Raw genomic sequence first — 20,537 nt, 5'->3', positions numbered from 1 at the left:
GATATTTAAAAGGAACTTTAAGAAAAGGGTTTTTCTATAAGAACCATATCTACTACAACATAGAAGGTTTTTTAGATGTAGATTGGACTGGATCACCTGATGACAGGAATTCCGCTTCATGCTATTGTACCTTAGTTGGAGGTAACCTGGTTACATGAAGAAGCCAGAAGCAGAATGTTGTTGCTAGGTCCAATGCAAAAGCAGAGTACAGAGCTATGACCCTCATAGATTAATCATATCCCTTCTTACTGAATTGGGATTCTATAAAGAAGTTTCTATAGAATTATATTGCAACAACCAGGCAGTCGTTCATGTCACTTCAATGAGAGGACAAAACACATTGAGGTAGACTGCCACATTATACAGGAGAAATTTCAGGCTAGTATCTTATCTCTCAATCATGTTTCATCACAAGGATAGGTGGTAGACATTCTTATGAAACCAATCTCATTCAAGATCTTAACCAATATATGTGACAAGTTGGGTATCTACGATGTTTTCCCACCAGCTTGAGGTTGGAAGACACCTCAAGTGGCATTAAGGTTACCTTACCCATGTCAAGGAGGTGGCAAAAAGTATAATTTAATGATCTTCTCATAAGGATGACACAAGGATATAATTAAAGAAGATGGTGTATGTCTACTTATGTCTTTTCTTTTTTAGATTTTCTAGCACTAAGGACATTATGTTAGAAGGTGGGACCAACCCCACATGCCCACACGAGGTGGCATGATGAGTCACCACATGAGGTGGCATGATGAGTCATCACAAGAGCTGGAATCCTCATCACATGAGGTGGAAGATTTGGCAATCTTCCTTGATTAATGTAATTGATTGATCTTCCTTTGATTGATGTAATTAGGGATCTTAATTGATTGAGGAGTTTTCCTAAATAAGTAATAGAAATAGTATAAATAGGGGTTTTGGTTGAAACCTTCAATCAAGATCTCCTCTTCACAATTTCGTGGAAGAATCTCTCTTCTCCCTTTTCTCTTCTCTCCTCTCTACTAGAGCTCTCTCTCTCTCTCTTTGCTCTTTTCTTGTCTTTTCTATCCCCTCTCTTCTTCCTCTCTCATCTTGCTTGAGGTTCAAAGCATAGGGTCCTAAATTCAACATGGTATCAGATCATTGAATTTAGGATCACCACATCAAAAGGATGCCCTAAGAAGTTATGATGAAAGTTGTCAACTAATAATTACAAGTACGTAAAGTTGTCAACTAATATTGTATGTTATCATACCTTAATGCATATTATAATCTTGTAATAAATAACTTAGAGTTAGGTATAAGTATTTCATTTAATGCTATTTGCTATAGACTACGTTAGTATAATAACTTACAATTTATCTAAAAGATTATAACTGAAGTAATAAGTTAATAATTAATAAGGCTCATGGGAACAATAAATGTATTTAAAGTTTTAAACTACTAATGTATCTTATCATACCTTAATGTATGTTATAATTTTATGTAATACATAAATGTATTTTTTTTCATGCTATTTGGAAAATGCTTCTAGGCTCATGGGAAAGATTATGGATTAAGTTACTATAATAACTTCCAGTATACCTATAAGATTATAGCTATTATATATTAAGTCAATTAAAAGGTAATTCTATATTAATTATTAATTTCCAAATAATTTAAAATAAGGAAATTTTCAATATTATTAATTATGAGGGTCTAGGGTTTTAAAAAATCACCAAAGTTATTAAAAGTACAGATGTTATTAATATTATTAGATAATTAAGTTAATTAATAGAATAATAATGTATAAACTATTAATTGATAAAAAAATTAAAAATTATTTTATGAATTTTTTATATTATTTGAGTTTTATGTTGTTGTGAACTATGAATGTGTTGATGTGATGTGAAATTGATTCCACCAATTTAATATATTATCTAGTGTATATCTAGTTGTGCATAGCATTGGGTCACTTTAGTTGGATTGCATTTGACAACAAGTCAAACCAATCACATGCAATTTTATTATACAATAATAGTATCTTAAATTGTCTGTGTTGGAGACCCTAGGAAATAGTACTTGTTTATATTGGTAGTTGTGAATATCAAGTATTGTCAAATTTCAGTGCATTTTGGAATTGAGACTCCAAATCTACAACAAATAATGAGATGTATTATAGGTTAAAACTTGCACATCTGGTTGTAAAAGAAACTATAGTACATTTGCTACAATTGATACTAAACTGAGAAATTGATTAAAGATGGATCACTAGAATGATCTTGTCTATCTATCTTTACTACAACATGACACTTAAAACCCGAAACATATAGGTATCTAGATATGGTAAGAATAATAACAATGACAGTTGGGATCCGATAAACTTGGATTATATTTTTACAGAAGATGACCCATTGGCTCCTTAGACTGTTGAAGTTCAAAAACTATTTTTAGAAGATGATGATGATAGATTCTATTGATGGCTTCACTTACAGTTTGACATAGATGATGACTAGAATGACAATACAAGTTATGGGTTACAGAGCACCGGATCAAGTATGTCAGGAGCAAACTCTAGTGGTGGTTCTAGAGATGATGGGGGCAATGAGAATGTGTCTGGTACAAATGAAGGACAACAAAATGATGCAATCATCGTCGAATATGTGTCCAAGAGAGTAGTCGTGTTTATTATCTGCCATAGGGGAGATAATATTGGTGACATAGATACTATCGTGGCTTCCATTCAAGAATTGTCACATGCAGTACCGCCAAACCAACCCTTTCCAGATACAACATACATATTTCCTACATGTAGAGGACACAAAAGTACCCAAGTCCTACGTATTACAGTCAATATGGTGCACCTTATCAAATGGATAGTTATAGTGCAACGATTGATTGAGCATTGTCATCATTGCAATCTTTTGGTCACCATCAACCATCACAATAGGATGGTGGATTATAGAACTTCATATTTGTTAAATTTGTGGAAAAGAGAAAAACTTTATTGACTTGATGTTATCAGAGTACATAAACCCCTATTTATAATTTAAGGGAAGTAGTAGAGTCCAATTACAACTAAACTACCTTTGTCTCAATTACACCTAAACTCTAACACTTAAAGATAACTCCTAGCATAATTAAATAACCCAACATAAATAGAATAAAAACATAACTAAAATACCTTTAAATTGAATCTCTTTTGTGAGACCTCCTTCCATAATAATTTTGGCTCTGAAAAACTTCTTATTGTGAGAGTCATGTAAAATTCTTCCATATTTCCTCTTCAATAATATTTCAGGGTCCTACAAATTACATCTAGATATTTGACAAATTTTTACCTTCATCATAATTCATCATTTTTGTAGATTATTAGGGTGAGTTGTTTATGCATTAGTTTTTTATTTAACTTGTATTTATAATAGTATAAGATTTTAACGTTTGTAAGAAATACCAACACTTCGTATGTGGCATTCTTACAAGTGATGACATTATAGTGTAACATCTATGTTTCTTTTGCTTTCACTGAGCAAATTCTAACACAGTGAATTGTGTGTTGATCGTACACACTAAATTTATACCCTAAAATTGTTATTATATTTAGCTAAGTAATTTTTATATTAAATTAAATATTTTTATTAATTTTTGTTTTTATATTATTTTGAATAAAAATTTCACAGAGTCTCACTAATAGAAGGTTGTATGACCAAGTCAGATCAAGTTGTGGACTTCGAATTCTTATTATATTATGAGGAATTTTATACTAATTTTTTATTTATGTTTTTTAAAAAAATATTTTTGGTTGATTCACTTTCTAAAATGTTGTACAAGTGACTCAAGTCAAGTCATGTCTGAAGATTGTTCCATGTCTAATTGGGACTTGGAATCATTTGACATTGTGTCAATACAAATCTCAATCCCAATCCTATTTTTTACTTCTTCCTTTTTTTTGGCTGAGTAGCCTTACACAAGTATCAATGTGAGGCGAGTCCAACCTGTTTCCTTAGGGGTCATATATGAAGCGGAACCGTTTCTCTTCCGAACTGCTCCTTGGAAAAATATTGCATCCTTCAGATGGCACTGGATAAGGAGTAAACGGACCACAAATGAGTTTTATGAATCCAAATAACGAATACCCATTTTAACAACAGAGCAACCTTCCCCTGAGCTTCCTACCTTCCCGTCGCTGAGATGGGGATTCTCCAGTTAAACTCTCCATCACTCTCCACCCTTCCCCTCTCTTCAAGCGTGGGTGGGTTCAATTGCAGAGGGTACAAAATCCTTAAATTTCCCAAGCTTCTAAAGTCCTTGCCTGGAAGAGTTAAAGCTGTGGAAACGGCAGGGGCAGCAGCACCAGAGACGGAAACTACTTCCGTCGAAGAAACGGCAGAGGCAACAGCACCTGAGACGGAAACTACTTCCGCCGAAGAAGAGCCTCCTTCTGTCGATTTTGCATTTGTTGGTGTAAGTTGCATCAATTGTTGCTTTTTTATTTTAAAAAAATCCATATCGGTGCTATAATCACATTGGCATTTTTGCAGTCTGTCTTGTTGCCGGATGGAACTCCGGATATACACTATCGATCTACTTGCGGAGGGCAGAAGCTAAGGGATATAATGCTCGACAACCAGATTGATCTGTATGGACCCTATGTGAGTGATCTTTGCCATTTCCGTATTCATGTACAACTAACTGATGATACCAAACAATTTCTTAGCTAAGAGTAATGTTTTCGGGGATGATGATCAGAAAGCAGCGCTAAATAACTGTGCGGGAGGTGGCTCCTGCGGAACCTGTCTTGTAGAGGTAATTGTTTTGTTTCTCTTCTTGTTTCATCTCCCCCCCTGTTTTATTTTTTCTCTCCTTTCCTCTCCCACTTGTTCAAAGTATCGACCTTCGCTCAACGAAAAAAATACCTGAGATCCCCGAAATGCAGGTTGTTGCAGGTAAAGAACTTCTCAATCGACGTACAGAGAAAGAGAGAGAGATCCTCAAAAGGGTATAGTTTCCTTTTGGCTTCTATTCTTTTCTTGATTACATGATTTTCGTTGAGGATCCCCCTTGTTCACTTTGTATTCTGAAATTGCAGAAACCGAAAAACTGGAGACTTGCATGCCAAACAATTGTTGGTCAAGAAGACTCCAGAGGCGAGGTCTATCCTCTCTCCTTCTCCCCTCAACATTCAATACATTCATTAGCATCGATAGTTTAGTTTTTATGCGAGAAGATTTTAATAAGCAATTCGAAACAAGTCAAGCTTACCGAGTAGTTCATAACCAGCACTGCCTTGCATTCTTCTCTGTTTATTTATGAAACACTAAGACTGCTACATGAAATTGCGAGCTTATGGGAGTAGCAAAGAGGAATTATTTCATGATCACTTCCAAAATATTTTGTTGATGCAGGTTGTAATCCAAACTTTGCCCGAATGGAAGGCCCATGAATGGGAGAAAGTTTGAATCAGTAGGCACTCTCAGCTGTGTTTGACGGCTCTATCCAAAGACCCAGGATCCATGCTTGGTAGCCTCTCCTCTGCATTTCCGTTACAAAATGAAATCATTCGTCCTTAGTGCAGGCGAGGAGGATGTATAAAGAATAATTGTTGGTTGAACTGAGCTCACATTTTCTATTGATTGAACCATAATTATAATACAGCTTTACAACAAATTCATCTAACCAGAAGGATGATTCAAATGAGTCTTATTCTTATGGAAGACTCAACTAATAAATTAAAATGGATTTGAATAAGTCAAAACACATATGCTCTTTATACCCCCTCTAGATAGACCTCAGTTATAGAGGTTAATCTTGTTTCTAAGTAACTGAAACTAAGAACGTGGCAATGGCTTGGTAAGGAGGTCAGTAAGTTGGTTAGCAAAAGAAACATGAGTCACACGAAGTAGACCAAATTGAACCTAATCGCGGATGAAGTGGGAATCAACTACGACATGTTTCATTCTAGAATGAAACACGGGGTTGGAGTTTAACTGAGTGGCACCAATATTATCACAATAGACAATAGGAGAAGTTTGATAAAAATGAAATACTGAATGACGAAGCAGAGGATTTAATTTTCTGATGTTCATTGATATACTAACAGTCTATATAAATAGACTTAATACATAACTAAAAGAAACTAAAAATAGACACGACACAATAGGCACGATCCAACATGCAAAACAGACTCTTACTTAACTAAGTAAACTGAAACATAACTCACTCCTAAAGACTAGGACAACTCAACTAATTTCCTCAACAATCCCTCCCTTAAACTGATGTTCCAAACATAACATTCAGTTTAGTAAGAGTCAACTTTGAAGCTCCATCTCTCAAATTGAATCATTTGAAATGCAAACACCAAGTAGCTTCCTAAGCTTCTGAAATGCATAAAACTTGAGAGGCTTGGTTAAAATATCAGCAATTTGGTCTTCACTTATGCAGTAAATAAGATTAATGACTCCATCATTTGTGAGATCTCTTAAGAAATGATACTTCACAACTATATGTTTGCTTCAACCATGTAAAACTGGATTTTTAAGCTTTATTGTTGAACTATTGTCACAATAAATCTGAGTAGGTCCATCCTCCTTAAAATGCAGATCTTTAAGGATTTTCTTTAGCCAAATAGTTTGACAAGCATAAGCTGTTTCAACAACAAATTCAACATCAGGGGATGATAATGTGACAATAAGTTACTTCTTTGATGACCATGAAACAATTCTTATCCCCATCATGAAAACATACCCAGATGTGCTTTTTTGATCATCTGAATCTCCTGCATAATCACTATCTGTAAAGCCAAAAATAGATTTGATTTTTCTCCATTCTTGTAGAACATCCCAAACTCCTTAGTACCTTGCAAGTAACGGAAAATTCTTTTTGTAGCCAAGAGGTGAATCTCTGTAGGACGTTCCATATACCTGCTAATCACACTTACAACATGCATTATATTAGGTCTTGTTGCTGTCATATACATTAAACTCCCCACTATTTGTTTGTAAAGAGTGTCATCAACTTTCTTTCCTCTATTATCTTTGTGTAGCTTCATACCAAACTCAGATGGAGTATTTACAGGATTACAATCCTTCATCTGAAACTTGACCAAGATTTCTCGTACATACTTCTTTTGAGAAATAAAAATTCCAGTAGAAGACTGTACCACTTCTATGCCAAGAAAATAATGCATCAAGCCAAGATCAGACATCTCAAATTCTGCCATCATGGATTTCTTAAAACTACTAAACATGGTTGTATTATTTCCAGTGTAGATTAAATCATCTACATATAAGCAAACAAGCAGGATCTTTCCTTCATCTTCAATTTTTATAAAAAGTGTATATTCATAAGGACATTTCTGAATTCCTTCCTTAAAAAAATAAGTTTCTTTACGATTATACCAAGTCGGTGGAGCTTGTTTTAATCCATATAGAGCTTTCTTTAACTTATACACTTTATGCTTGTTGCCAAGTTTTACATAACCAGGAGGTTGATCAATAAATACCTCTTCTTTCAAATCTCCATGGAGGAATGATGATTCACGTCCAACTGGAAAACAGGCCATGAGTTTTGAGCTGCCATAGCAATCACCAATCTTATTGTATCATGCCTTGCAACCGGAGCAAATACTTCTTTATTATTTGTCAAAGTCCTAGGCAAAAGTCACCCATCCTAGAATTACTCTCGCCCAGGCTCGCTTAACTACGAAGTTCTGAGTCAGATACCTAGCCAATACAACCTGAAAAGACTAGCCGTTTAAGGTGTGGAAAGCCAAGTATCTAACTCAGACCACAAACTCTAACAAGAGTGGACGAAACCACTCTGACACCCACCCCGCCCATTCTGGAGCCGCTTCTCACGGGATACGAACGCGGGCCATGGCGTGCCTAGCTCTGATACCATGTCAAAGTCCTAGGCAAGAGTACTTCCCAGGAGGTCACCCATCTTAGAATTACTCTAGCCCAGGCTCGCTTAACTACGAAGTTCTGAGTCAGATACCTAGCCAATACAACCCGAAAACACTAGCCGTTTAAGGTGTGGAAAACCAAGTATCTAACTCAGACCACAAACTCTAACAAGAGTGGACGGAACCACTCTGACATTATCAATACCAAACTCCTGCTTGTAGCCCTTAGCTACCAAGCGTGTTTTGTGCTTGTCAACCTCACCATTCTCCTTCAGCTTTGTTTTGTAAACCCACTTTACACCAATTGTCTTATGCCCTTTTGGAAGATCACATAACTCCCATGTATCATTTTTTTCAATGGCTGTAATTTTAGCATCCATAGCCTTTCTCCATTTTGATTCTTTGACAACCACTTCAAAAATGGTAGGATCACAATCTGAAAGCAGAGAAAAATGTGTGAGTGGGTCATCACTTTGGTCAACTCCAGTTACTTCATAATCAATCATCCATGCTGGTCTTCTTCGAATACATAGAGGCCTTTGTGATTCAGCTGCAAGTGGGCTCTGATCAATTGGAACATTTTGAGTGACTTCCTCTTCTTGCTCATTCTTCATAGGTTGCTACCCTTTCTCATCATCATCAAAATCTACTAGAATACTTTCTTTAACACCATTTTGATTCCATGACCAGATGTCTTTTTCATCAAATACCACATCACGGCTGATGACAATTTTCATGGTGCAAGGATTGTATAGTTTATAGGCTTTTGGTTTATCACTAACACAAAGAAAAATGCATTTTTCTCCCTTGTTATCTAGCTTCCTCCTCTTCTCATCTGAAATATGGGCATAGGCAATACATCCAAAAATCCAAAAATAATCTACAGCAGGCTTATTTCTACTTCATGCTTCCTCTGGTGTCATATTTTGAACAGCAAGTGTGGGACTTCTATTTAATATATGGATGCTCCAATTAACTGCTTCAGGCCAGAAACTTTTTGAAATGCCACTTGTAGTAAAAAGGTTTCGCACCATATTCATAATAGTACGATTCTTCCTCTGGCATACACCATTCTGTTGGGGTGTACAAGCTGTTGTAAGTTATCTCCTTATTCCATGGTTCTCACAAAAATTTGTAAATTCATGTGAGTTATATTTTCCACCGCGATCTATGAGAAAAACTTTTATGTAGTTGCTAACTTCTTTCTTAACAAGAGCTTTATAGCTTTTAAAAGCTACAAAGGCTTCAGATTTTTCTTGCAAAAAATAAACTCATATCTTACGATTATAATCATCAATGAAAGTAATGATATATCTTTTACCTCCATTAGAATGTGGTGTTATTGGCCCACAAATATCAAAATGAACAAGTTCCAATGCTTTCTTCGCTCTCCAAGATTTTCCTTGTGGAAATTGATTACGGTGTTGTTTGCTAACAACACATGTTTCACAAACTTGAGAAGAGACTGTAATTTGAGGAAGCCTCGTCACCATGTTCTTTTGTTGTAGTGTTTTCAATCCGCCAAAATTCAGATGCCCATAGTGAAAGTGCCATAGCCATGCCTCATCTTTTAATTTTGCTGAGAAGCATGAATGAGCTGTGTTGTGGAGATAAAGTGGGAACATACGATTCACCGTCATGTTAATTTGAGCAACTAAGCCCAACTTTGCATCTTGAATCTGACATACTCCATCTTTGATAACAATCTCGTATCCTTTTTCTTGTAATTGACCCACACTAAGCAAGTTAGTCTTTAAATCTAGCACAAAAAAACATTAGCGATAGTGTGGGTGGAATTTCCTTTGGTTTGGATTGTTACCTTTCCTTTTCCCATAACAGAAATTGTGGAGTTGTCACCAAACTTAACAGATACCACTGATAAAAATGAAATATTGAACGACGAAGCGATGGATATAATTTTCTGATGTTCATTGATAAACTAACAGTCTATATAAATAGACTTAATACATAACTGAAAAAAAACTAAAAATAGACTTGGCACGATCCAACGTGCAAAACAGATTCTTACTTAACTAAGTAAATTGAACATAAGTAAGTTTGCCATGTCATAACAAGTTCAACAAGTAGAGAGCATACCCACCAAAGTTTAGTAGTAGTAGCAACAACTGGTCGATACTCTGCCCCAATAGAAAAATGAACAATAGTGTGTTGCTTCTTTGAACTCCAGGAAATAAGATTACACCCAATATAGATAAAGTAAGCACTAGTAGAAGAGTGATCATCTTTATTGCCAACCCAATCAGCATCCGAGAACCCTTGAAGAGATAAAAGAGACTCACGATGTAGAAAAAGACCTTTGTCCAATGTGCCACATAAATAATGTAAAATTTGTTTAATGAGTACCCAATGCTCGTCGGTCAATTGATGCATAAACCGGGACATTTTATTTATAGCAAAGGAAATATGAGGGCAAGTGAGAGAGAGGTATTCTAGGCTGCCAACTACAGTACGAAACTGAGAAGGATCAAATAGAGGAGAGTCCGAGGTCATGGTTAGGGAGGAAGAATTCATTGCCAATGGGGTGAGAATAGGTTTAGCATCTTCCATTTGAGCCCTTTTGAGCAGGTCTTGGATGTATCCTCTTTAAGAGAGCAATATGCCATGGCAATGTGGAACAACCTCAACTCCAAGAAAGTAAGACAAAGAACAAAGATCTTAAGAGAGAATTGATGACAAAGGCAACCAAAATTTTGAGAAATAAGTCATCACTATTGCTAATAATAATAATATCATCAACATACACCAGCAGAAAGTGAACATGCTTGCCAATGTTTAGAACAAATAGGAAAATATCAGAATGAGAATTCTTGAAACCTGAATCTACAAGAAATTGATACAATTCATGATACAAAGCCCATGAAGCATGTTTGAGACCATCTTCATGAATTTTACAAACATGTATTGGATGATCAATATCAACAAAGCCCATAGGTTAAGCCATATAAACATATTTTGAGAGCCGGCCTCGAAGAAAGCAATTGTTGATATCGAGGTGATGGAGGAACCAACCATTGCTAACTGCAAAACTAAGTACAAGTCTCATGATGGTAGATTTAACAATCGGGCTAAAAGTCTCATGGTGATCCATACTTGGTCATTGGTGAAAGCCTTTGACCTCAAGGCGAGTTTTAAACCTATTAATAGAGTCATCAGAGTACCTTTTAATTTGAAAATTCCATTTACAACCAACAAGATTAGTGATTCCATCATAAGAGACTAGCTCTCATGTCCCATTACGAGCAAGAGCATCATATTCTTCAAACAAAGATCGATGCCAGTTATGATCTTTGAGGGCTTGAGTCATGGAAGTAGGTTCAAGATCAGGTGGGGATGTTAGGTGGGTGTGAAGGTTGAGTTTTTTGAATTGGTATATGGATATCATTTTTGGCCTTAATAGCCATGCAATGTTGGGTGATAGGTTGTGTTTCAGTGGATTGGGTGTGAGGTTTTATTTTGGTGGATTGATGGGTAAGATTTGGTGATGGTTGGATGGGTGGTGGTTACTGCTCAATCTTTGCTTGATGTGTTGGTATCTTAGAGGTTTGTGAAGTATCGTCAAAAGGAGGCATTGCTTGAGGGCGCACTTGAGGTGGAGTGTTAGAAGTCGGTTGTGATGGAGAAGGTAATGAAATAAGAAGTACAGTGGGAATTCAAGTATCTACGACAATGGAGGTGGGACAAGGTAGGTAATTATGAAGGGAGGTGTACATGAAGACTGACTCTACAAACTTAACACGACGAGAGACAAATATTTTTGAAGTAGATGGTTCAAAATACAAGTAGGCACGTTGAGATAATGAGTATCTGAGAAATACACATGGTTTAGACCTTTGATCAAGTTTTTCAGATGTATATGGATGAAGTCAGGGGTAACATAAATAGCCAAAAATCCCCAATTATAGAAAAATTTGGTGTTTTGTAAAAAATTAATTCATAGGGAGATGATAGATTGAGTGTAGGGATTGGCATCTCGTTAATTAAATGGATAGTAGTGGCAAAGGCATGGGACCAAAAGGTAATTGGAATAGAAGCATGAGAAAGCAAGGTGAGACCAGTTTCAACAATATGATGATGTCATCTTTCTGAGTAGCCATTATGTTCAAGTATATGAAGTGGAGTGGTTAAGTGAGAGATACCATTTAGAGAAAGGTAATCTTTGAGGCTCATATATTCACCCCCATTATCTTAATAGAAGGTGATAATTTTCCACAATGGATTTGTAACGCTTAAAAACTTATTGAACTTCAAATTTTCATTTTAGTAGGTAAAACCGTATGTGTTAGGTAAAGTGATAAAAAAATGACATAGTATTTGAAACCATCTTGCGCCAAAATAGGGGAAGTCTATACATCAGAGAAAACAATTTCAAGAGGTTACGTAGTGACACGAGATGAAGTAGAGAAGTACATCTTATGACTTTTATTGCAAAGACATGCATTGCATAAAAACTCTTTTGGCATGGGAGAAGAAATAGTTAAGTGATAACTAGAATGAATGTGTTTCAAATTGGGAAAGGTGGGATGACCTAATCAATGATGCTAATTGAAATATGTTCTTTTGACATTGGAGAAGGCAAGAATTGGAGAAGACATGCATTTACTAGCCGGCCACTCATACACTCCATCTTTAGTGCTACCCGTATAAAAAGGTGCCCCCGTTCGAAGATCCTCCACATGAAAAGAAGATGGTAAAAATTCAACAGATGCATTAGTAGTAGTACAAAATGAAAAATTGAAATTAAAATCTTTTGCATGGTTAGTACGCAGAGGATATCATTCAGAGTAAAGGTAGTAGTGGGAGTTGGAAGAGATATAAAACTAGTGTGGGTGATGGAGAGACCAGTGTCATTGCCAATCATAACAACGTTAGAGCCAGTATAAGGTGCATGAAGTTATAAGTTGCTCAAGTTTTTTGTGACATGGTGAGATACTCCACTTTCAAGTAACCAAGTTGGATTGTTGAAGGTGAGATACTTTAGATCTGTCTGAAGCATTATAGTTGTTATTGTTATCCTAATGAGAGTTGTTTTCCTCTTATGCTACCCAAGTCTCAGGTGCACTCTCTGTAGTTTCCCATGGGGAGGAAAACTGCCTCATGCATGCAGTTGTGTGCAACCTCACTCTCACAAGATTTTGTAACCCTGTTGTTGTTCATCAGCTTGAATACCTAAGTCTATATATCAACTGACAAAGTACTACTATTAGGTCCTCAAATAATACCCCTATAATCTAGACGTTCCCAGCAAAATTCATTTTTCATCTCAAATTGAGTTCCAATAATCTTCGATGATTGGGAAATTGAGTTATGGTAAGCAAGTTCAAGACTTAGTACTTAAAGTTACTAAATTACCATTTTCTTTAAGAAAGATGAATTGTCCAAGCCACCCTCATGATACGCAAGTTTGCTTTTCTTGATGGGGATAGTGAAGATAACTTTTGGAGAGGAGAGGCATTCTCAGCGGTTGAGCAACATGTTGACCGTTCTAGCAGCGGATTTTGTTAAATAGTTTTTGTTCGATTGTCTTCCCGTAGGAGAACATCTATCCCATTGACGCGAAGTCAAGAGATTCACCTCTATAATTGTGTAGATCTGTGTTCATACCTATGCGGGAAGCTGCTTTGGTTACAAGATCTATGGGAGAGTCTCAGCCAGATGGGGATCACGATCACCAACACTTCCCTTCTTGCAACAAAGGGTTCACATTTGCTCCGCTTTTGCTCGTTCCATTGTCCAATTTGAGGATTGATGGCAACAGGCATTTAATAGTCATCGTGAGTGGTACCACAAAAAAGCATCCAATGAAGAAGAGCATCCATTATCGAAAAAAATGTTCCAATTCCGGTTTGATACAATGGTATGGTTTCTCATTCCATTAACCATCTTCTTCTCGATTTACTTAACTATTATCTAATTAAACATTATGATACTTCACCCTTTTACCGTATGTTTCATATAGCAAATTATATACCATTAGAAAGATGTTTGAGTCTAGTTTGAAAATAAAAAAGAATTTTTGAAATCATATTTTTTTAGAAAGAGAAATCGACATCTGAAGTAGCAAAAGTCAAGTAGTAAAAAAGTTTCTTGTAGTAGCAAAAAATTAACTAATCAAATAATAATTAACTCTTGGATAATTAAGTTACTAATTCATTTATGAAATTAAAAATTAATTAGGTAATTAAATAAAAATACATCAGTAAATTAAGTAATTGATTGTTATGCACTAATTAAATATTATGATTAAGTAATTAAGTGCATAAGAAATTAATTAATTAATTATTCAATTTAGCTTAAGGATTCCATGAAATCCTTCAAAGAGACCATTCTACGGGAAAAAAAAATTGGTAGTAACTCTTTGGACTCGGCCACACATACTACCTTCAAGACTCTTAGGAATTTCTTTTATTGTTTAATGTTCATTGACATAGTGAAAGAATGGAAAGTAATTGGTAAAAATATCATTCATTTTAATTAATTAATTAGATATTGTATATTAAATAATTAATTAATAAGCTAATTTACATAATTACTTAATTTATTAGTTAATTAGATGATTTATATCACTTAATTTCCCTGATTGACCCTCCTTAAAGTGGGACAAAAAAATCCACTTCCTCCACACACGGGATGGTGCCCTTCCCCTTCCACGTCTCTGCTCCTGCAAAAGGCGAGCATGGCATATTTCTAAGGGTATTATAGTCATTGCACTAAATTCAATCTTACAAACAAGTATTTTTTGGGTAAGAATGATTGTGCCTTTTATTAATGCTTCGTATTCAAATTCATTCTTAACAAGATTAAGATGAACGGTCGGGATGTTTTCAAATTTATTTTTTCTAGAGTTATCAAAGAGTCCCTGGTTTCATTTTATTTACCATTTAGTACTTGGTATATATTCCAATATGAGATAGAAATAATAACTTGGTATCTGGTAAATGCATGTCACGTATTTGGCGATACTTAATGGAATTGTTGGTATGGGTGGCATGCAATAGATACATTTATGTAGCATATAGGTATGGTATGGACGAACCCCATGCATCGAGATGGGTCCAGCCGGGCTGATCATACTTCTTCAACCTTTCAGATCAATCTTCATTATCTAATGGCTGAGATGAACGTTGGGCTCGTTTCTGGAGTCTATTTTATGTTTAAAAGAATTGAACCGCCTCGTCTCCATTGTTTCCTTTCAGTCTCTCTTCTTCCACAGTGCGAGAGCTGCAAGAAGAAAGAGCCTCCACGGAAGAAGGAAGAAAGAGCTCCGACGTCCGGCGTCAACCATCGCTGCCATTTAACTCTTGGCTGGCTTGAGAAAATAATTCGCAACCAGAGCTCCTTTGTGATTGCTGGATTTACCCATTGGAAGTCTCCACATCCGGTAAGTTGTTTTTCTCTGAAAGGTCATGATATTATGTGGGCATTAGATGCTGCATCAACATCTTCAAGATTATACTCAATCAATTTTTCCATTGTCATATACAGATCAACTTAATTCTTCACTGCGTGTGCATGCAATTTTCCTGCAAGATAAGAAAATAAGTGAAGTGGGACAAAGACTTTTAAATTGGGTCCAAGACCTACCCCAAAATGATTAGTCACTTAGGAAACCTTTTCTGCCAACTAACAAACTCAAGATATTTTATCTCACTAATCCACGTGGGCCTATTCCTTAACAAAGACTATAAATTAGAGACATCTAAAAAGTATGTGAATGAATTTCTGAGTGATGCCCATTGCTATTGTCAAGCTAATTTTAGTAGCTGATATCTTTTCGATCAAACAAAATTCTGAACTTTTTCTGCTTCAGTAAAATCTAAAGAGAAAATTGAACCTGGTCTAATCGTATCTTATTAAGCTTCTGAATATCAACTTCTTCTTTTGCTCTCTTTTCTTCTTCTGCCCTTTGGACTTTCAATTTTGTTGTAAAATTCATCCAATGAAGCATCAAATGTATCAAATTTTAGATTCTCTCTTGACTTGAACTGATTCAATAAAATGGGATAGAATTCATCATAAACCTGCAAACAGACAAAGATTCAGAAAACGATCAAAGGCAATTAAAATAAACTACTGTCTCCACTGTTTCCATTTCTAGTAAAAGAAACCATCAGCTTTAACTGGGACAAAGATAATAAATTCTCTGCATCAAGTAAAATACTATTCAAGATTTTCCAACTGATTCAGAGTCCATTCAGGACCTAACTAATTAAATTGGTTTAAATATTGTAAAGAGCCAAGAAAAAAAATAGTAATTTTTTTATCAAAGACTTGGAACTCACAGTTGCAAATGTTTTATAAAAGATATTGCACTTGCAAAATCAAATAACCTGGTCAGAGGTTCCTTCGGAAGCAGGTAAACTTTTCTTCCTTTTTGACCCTCTGTTCTACATCAGAATTTCTCCTTCAGGTACTTTTCCACCAGACATAACATCCACAAGCCAGTCTTCAAACCTTGAAATTGCTTGAGCCAAAACCTGAATTGTGTCGTCTTAAATCTTACATCCCTCATTAGCAATTAACATGTTTGAAACAATCCTGCTTCCAATATGATTAACTTGTGAGAGGGCAGGTCCATAACCCAGATTATCACCAACAACAGCCTTCAGTGTATGTTTTTTTGGCATTGGTGCCAGTAACTTTTCTTGTTTGGATATGATGGCTGTTTAGTTTTGCTGATATCTTTTACTTCAGATCTGTTTGAAGCATTATGGCTGTTATCGTCATCCTAATCTGAAGTATCAAGTGCATTCTTTGTAGTTTCCCATGGGGAGGAAAACTACCTCATGTATGCAGTTGTGTGCAATCTCACTTTCACAAGAATCTGTAACTCGACTATTGTTCATCAGCTTGAATACCCAAATCTGTATACCAACTAACAAAGTACTACTAATAGGTCCTCAAATCGTACTTCTATAATTTAGACGTTCCCAGCAAAATTAATTTTTCATCTCAAATTGAGTTCCAATAATCTCCGAGAACTGGGAAATTGAATTCTGCTAAGGAAGTTCAAGACTTAGTACCTGAAGTTACTAAATTACTATTTTCTTTAAGAAAGACGAACGATCCAAGCTACCTTCATGATACGCAAGTTTGCTTTTTCTTGATAGGGACATTGAAGGTAACATTTGGAGAGGAGAGGCATTCTCAGCGGTTGCGCAGCATGGTGACCGCTCTGGCGGAGGATTTCATTAAATAGTTTCTGTTCGGTCGTCTTCTCGCAGAAGAGCATCCCTCCGTAGCGATAAACCCGAATTAAGAAGTTTCACAGCTATAATTGTGTAGATTTGTGTTCATACCTATGTGGGATGCTACTCTGATTACAAAGATCTACAGAAGAGTCTCAGCTGGATGGGGATCACAATCGCCAACACTTCCCTTCTTGCAACAGAGGATTCACATCTGCATTGTTTTTGCTCGTCTCGCTGTTCGATTCGAGGATAGATGATTTTATGTGAGTATACTTTCTATCCCAATAAATCGTTTCTCAATTTGATCTTTCTAGAGAGATATATCCACATTGGAATGATCAAAAGTCATGATGGTATCCTGTTGCATGCGAAAATCCAAATTTTAGCCGAATTTTTTGTTTCACTTTTTAAGTTGCAAATGCTGGTTGAGTTTCCTATTTGTTTTCAAAATCTAGTCAAAATTTTACCAATTTGTGTATCTTTCCTACATTGAATCGCCTGAATTCCACAAGTCGGCCTCTTCCTCAGCCTGACACAGGAAAATCGGAGGGGGAGACACAAAGTTGTTGCGGGCCGAGAGCGAGAGGGAGATGGGAGAGGAAAAAGAAGAGAGGTCGAGAGTGAGAGCAAGAGGGAGAGGGAGAAGGGAGAGCGAGCGACAAAAGGGAGAGAGTGCTGACAGCGATAGCAAGAGGGAGAAAGGAGAGAGTGCCGAGAGTGTGTGCACTTTCGTGAGCCGATAAGTTCAAGTGGATGAACCAAAATTGCGGTAAAAGTAAATGAACCAATTCATCTACTTGACCTAGTATCCGGTGCGTGTACTAAATCACTTTCAATTCTACGTGTTTCTACGCAATAACCTAATCGATGGATAGAAAGAGATGGCAACAAATTATTGACAATTTGAATCCTTAATCATTTCGCTCTTAATTTGAATCACTTATTTGCATAATCATTTCAATCAAAAGATTTTCTCTCGATGCCGATTTGTCATTTATTTTTAATTACATAAATATATTATAAAAATACAAAAATAATTATCTCGTTAACAGGGATTTCTCTTTTGGAGCGGAATTCATTCCGTATGTCTTTGTCTACCCTTTTACGGCCGCTAATGAATTCGAGCCACCCGTTGCTTCCTTCAAGGCTGGAAAAGGCAAGCGAGTTCCAGTCTTTCGGACAAAGAACCCGTCATCAATTATTCCATTTGGTATGCACAGTTATGCTTGTTGGCTGTCAATGGATTGAGGCAGCTGGAGGATACTCCCAGGTGTGCAGAAATTTGACCCAAGCCTAGGGCATATTCCTCCACCAAACCCCATCTACTTGTCTCCGAAAGCAGCCCTGTATCAAATAGAAATGTCTCCACGTCTGTCTTTTTGTTTATAATCACCATTGAAGGCTTTGAGACATGAACTGTCAAATGCCCATTTTGATTAGATCTGCTTTTGAGTGATGGTAGGGGAAGATGTCTTCAATTCAAGTAGAGACGTTGTCAATCTGTGACACATGCATTAGATTTTTGCATATATGAATGGTAGGTCTTTATGATTGTCAGCCAGGCAGGCTTTACATATCCAAGTTGCTATATGTTTGGCTTGTCCATATTCCCAACATCTAATTTTGCACATGCACTGTCTCCATTAGGGGTAGCATCGAATCGAACCAAACTTGAACCTGCATATATTTGATTTTAGTTTGATCCCAATACTTTGAACTCAAGCTTAAAATTGGAATCGAGCTTGAGCTATTTGAACTCCAATCTATAATTAAAACTCTAAAAATAAAAAATTATAAAAAATAAAAATAAAAAAAATATTGTGATGAACTTAGTATCATTGAACTACAAGTTATCATAGAGGAGTCCAATATTTTTGCAATAAAGCATACTGATGCATAATAACCAGTTTAATAGACCTAAAGAAAGAGTAAACCCCTCCATTAATAGTATTTTTTCATTGACAAACAATAACATTAGATATTGAGGGACCCAAAAGAGCTGAATAATCGATAGTCTTTGAGATTTGAGGTAAATAAGAACAGCTATAACTAACAGAAGAGGGAATACAAGAGCAATTAGAGTAAATGGTATTTTTATAAAAAATAAATTATGTTAACGAGTCGGCTCACTAACTAATAAGTTAATAAGTCGAGCTTGGCTTGTTATATTTAACAAACTTTAGGGCTTGAGTTTAATTAAAAACTGAACTGAACCAAACTTTTTTTCAAGCCGGTCTCCATTATTGAATGACCCACACTTAATGGTATAGAGAAGTAGAAAAGTGGATGAGGTCCAAAATTTGGGAGAGACAAGTGGCTTCAATTCATCACCAACAAAGCAAGCATTCAGCTTTACCTCTTCTAATTAATTACAACCCACAAACACACATAGACATGACGAAAGAAAAACAATTGAGAGGAAGAAGAGCTAAAAATCAGTCCTTCCTCTCCCTCTCTGTTATTCGAATAAAATGTTGGTTAGAAATCGGTGGTGAGGGGCGTGTGCTCGGAGGTCATGAACACGTTGCTATAGATGAGACCGGCCAAGCCTCCACCGACGAGAGGTCCCACCCAGTAGATCCAGTTGTCCGTGAAGACCCCACTGGCGACTGCTGGTCCGAAGGAGCGGGCAGGGTTCATGGAACCACCGGAGAATGGACCGGCGGCAAGGATGTTAGCACCCACAACGAAGCCGATTGCAATGGGAGCAATGGTGCCCAAGGAGCCCTTCTTGGGGTCGGCAGCCGTGGCATACACAGTGTAGACCAACGCAAATGTGATGATGATCTCCATGACAACTCCCTCAGCTGCTCCAACTCCGGCTGCCACGCTGTGGATGGGAATCGCCTGCAACAGATACTCATTCCGATGCCTTTTAGCTCCAGTGGTTATTATTTCAAATCAAAGTGCTCTCAGAAGGGGAAAAAAAAATTCTTCCTTACCATGCCTCCTGTAACAACCTTGAGAAGGAAGGAGGCGACAATGGCACCAACAAGCTGGGCAATCCAGTAGAAAATTCCGGTGAGGATGGTAATCTGGCCACCCAGAGCCAATCCGAAAGTCACTGCGGGGTTAACATGTCCGCCGGAGATGTTGGCACCCACTGATACAGCGACGAAGAGAGCGAAGGCATGGCATATTGCAACGGCCACGAGCCCTTCTGCATCCAGAGCTGCTCCTGCAGTCAATTTGCCTGCAACCACCACCACCGCTATCCGTATTAACTAAATTAACTAGCTTCTTCTTTAACTTAGAAAATTACTAAGAGGGTATTAATCATCTAGAAGAATTAAAGAAGAGGCCAGAAATGATTGTAAACGCAGAAGGAAGGAAAAGGGGAAAGTCAAGAGTGCATCAATACGTTAAAAAGGAACCAGACAAGGAAGTAAATACACTATGGGCCAGGAAGAGTATTAACTGTAAGCAATGGCAGAGCCAACACCGGCAAAAACGAAGAGTAA

The 20,537-nt window shown here is 36.7% G+C and overlaps 2 protein-coding genes across 2 annotated transcripts in view; one reads left to right on the top strand and one right to left on the bottom strand.

Moving 5' to 3' along the window:
- Positions 1-4,030: 4,030 nt before the first annotated feature.
- LOC137937729 (photosynthetic NDH subunit of subcomplex B 3, chloroplastic) lies at positions 4,031-5,608 on the top strand. The gene is made up of 6 exons (XM_068782859.1): positions 4,031-4,428; positions 4,506-4,616; positions 4,714-4,770; positions 4,901-4,963; positions 5,054-5,116; positions 5,370-5,608. The coding sequence occupies exons 1-6, from the start codon at positions 4,156-4,158 to the stop codon at positions 5,421-5,423; spliced, it is 621 nt and encodes a 206-aa protein (XP_068638960.1). The 5' UTR covers positions 4,031-4,155; the 3' UTR covers positions 5,424-5,608.
- A 13,751-nt stretch (positions 5,609-19,359) lies between these two features.
- The window catches only part of LOC137936623 (aquaporin TIP2-1-like), a 1,691-nt gene continuing 513 nt past the window's right edge, over positions 19,360-20,537 (bottom strand). Inside the window, exons 1-3 of the mRNA XM_068781413.1 lie at positions 20,495-20,537; positions 20,019-20,269; positions 19,360-19,923 (exon numbers count right to left, since the gene is read on the bottom strand). The exon at positions 20,495-20,537 is cut by the window's right edge and continues 513 nt beyond it. Of these exons, the coding sequence (XP_068637514.1) occupies positions 19,555-19,923; positions 20,019-20,269; positions 20,495-20,537 (663 nt within the window). The 3' untranslated portion in view covers positions 19,360-19,554. The remainder of the gene's footprint in view (positions 19,924-20,018; positions 20,270-20,494) is intronic.

This window comes from Aristolochia californica, unplaced genomic scaffold, assembly GCF_029961685.1.
Source record: "Aristolochia californica isolate CCGP_79_NKW_82.1479 unplaced genomic scaffold, dmAriCali1.0.hap1 SCAF_7, whole genome shotgun sequence".
NCBI lineage: Eukaryota > Viridiplantae > Streptophyta > Magnoliopsida > Piperales > Aristolochiaceae > Aristolochia > Aristolochia californica.
Note: the sequence above shows the minus strand (reverse complement) of the source record. Positions and strands in the feature narration are given on the sequence as shown.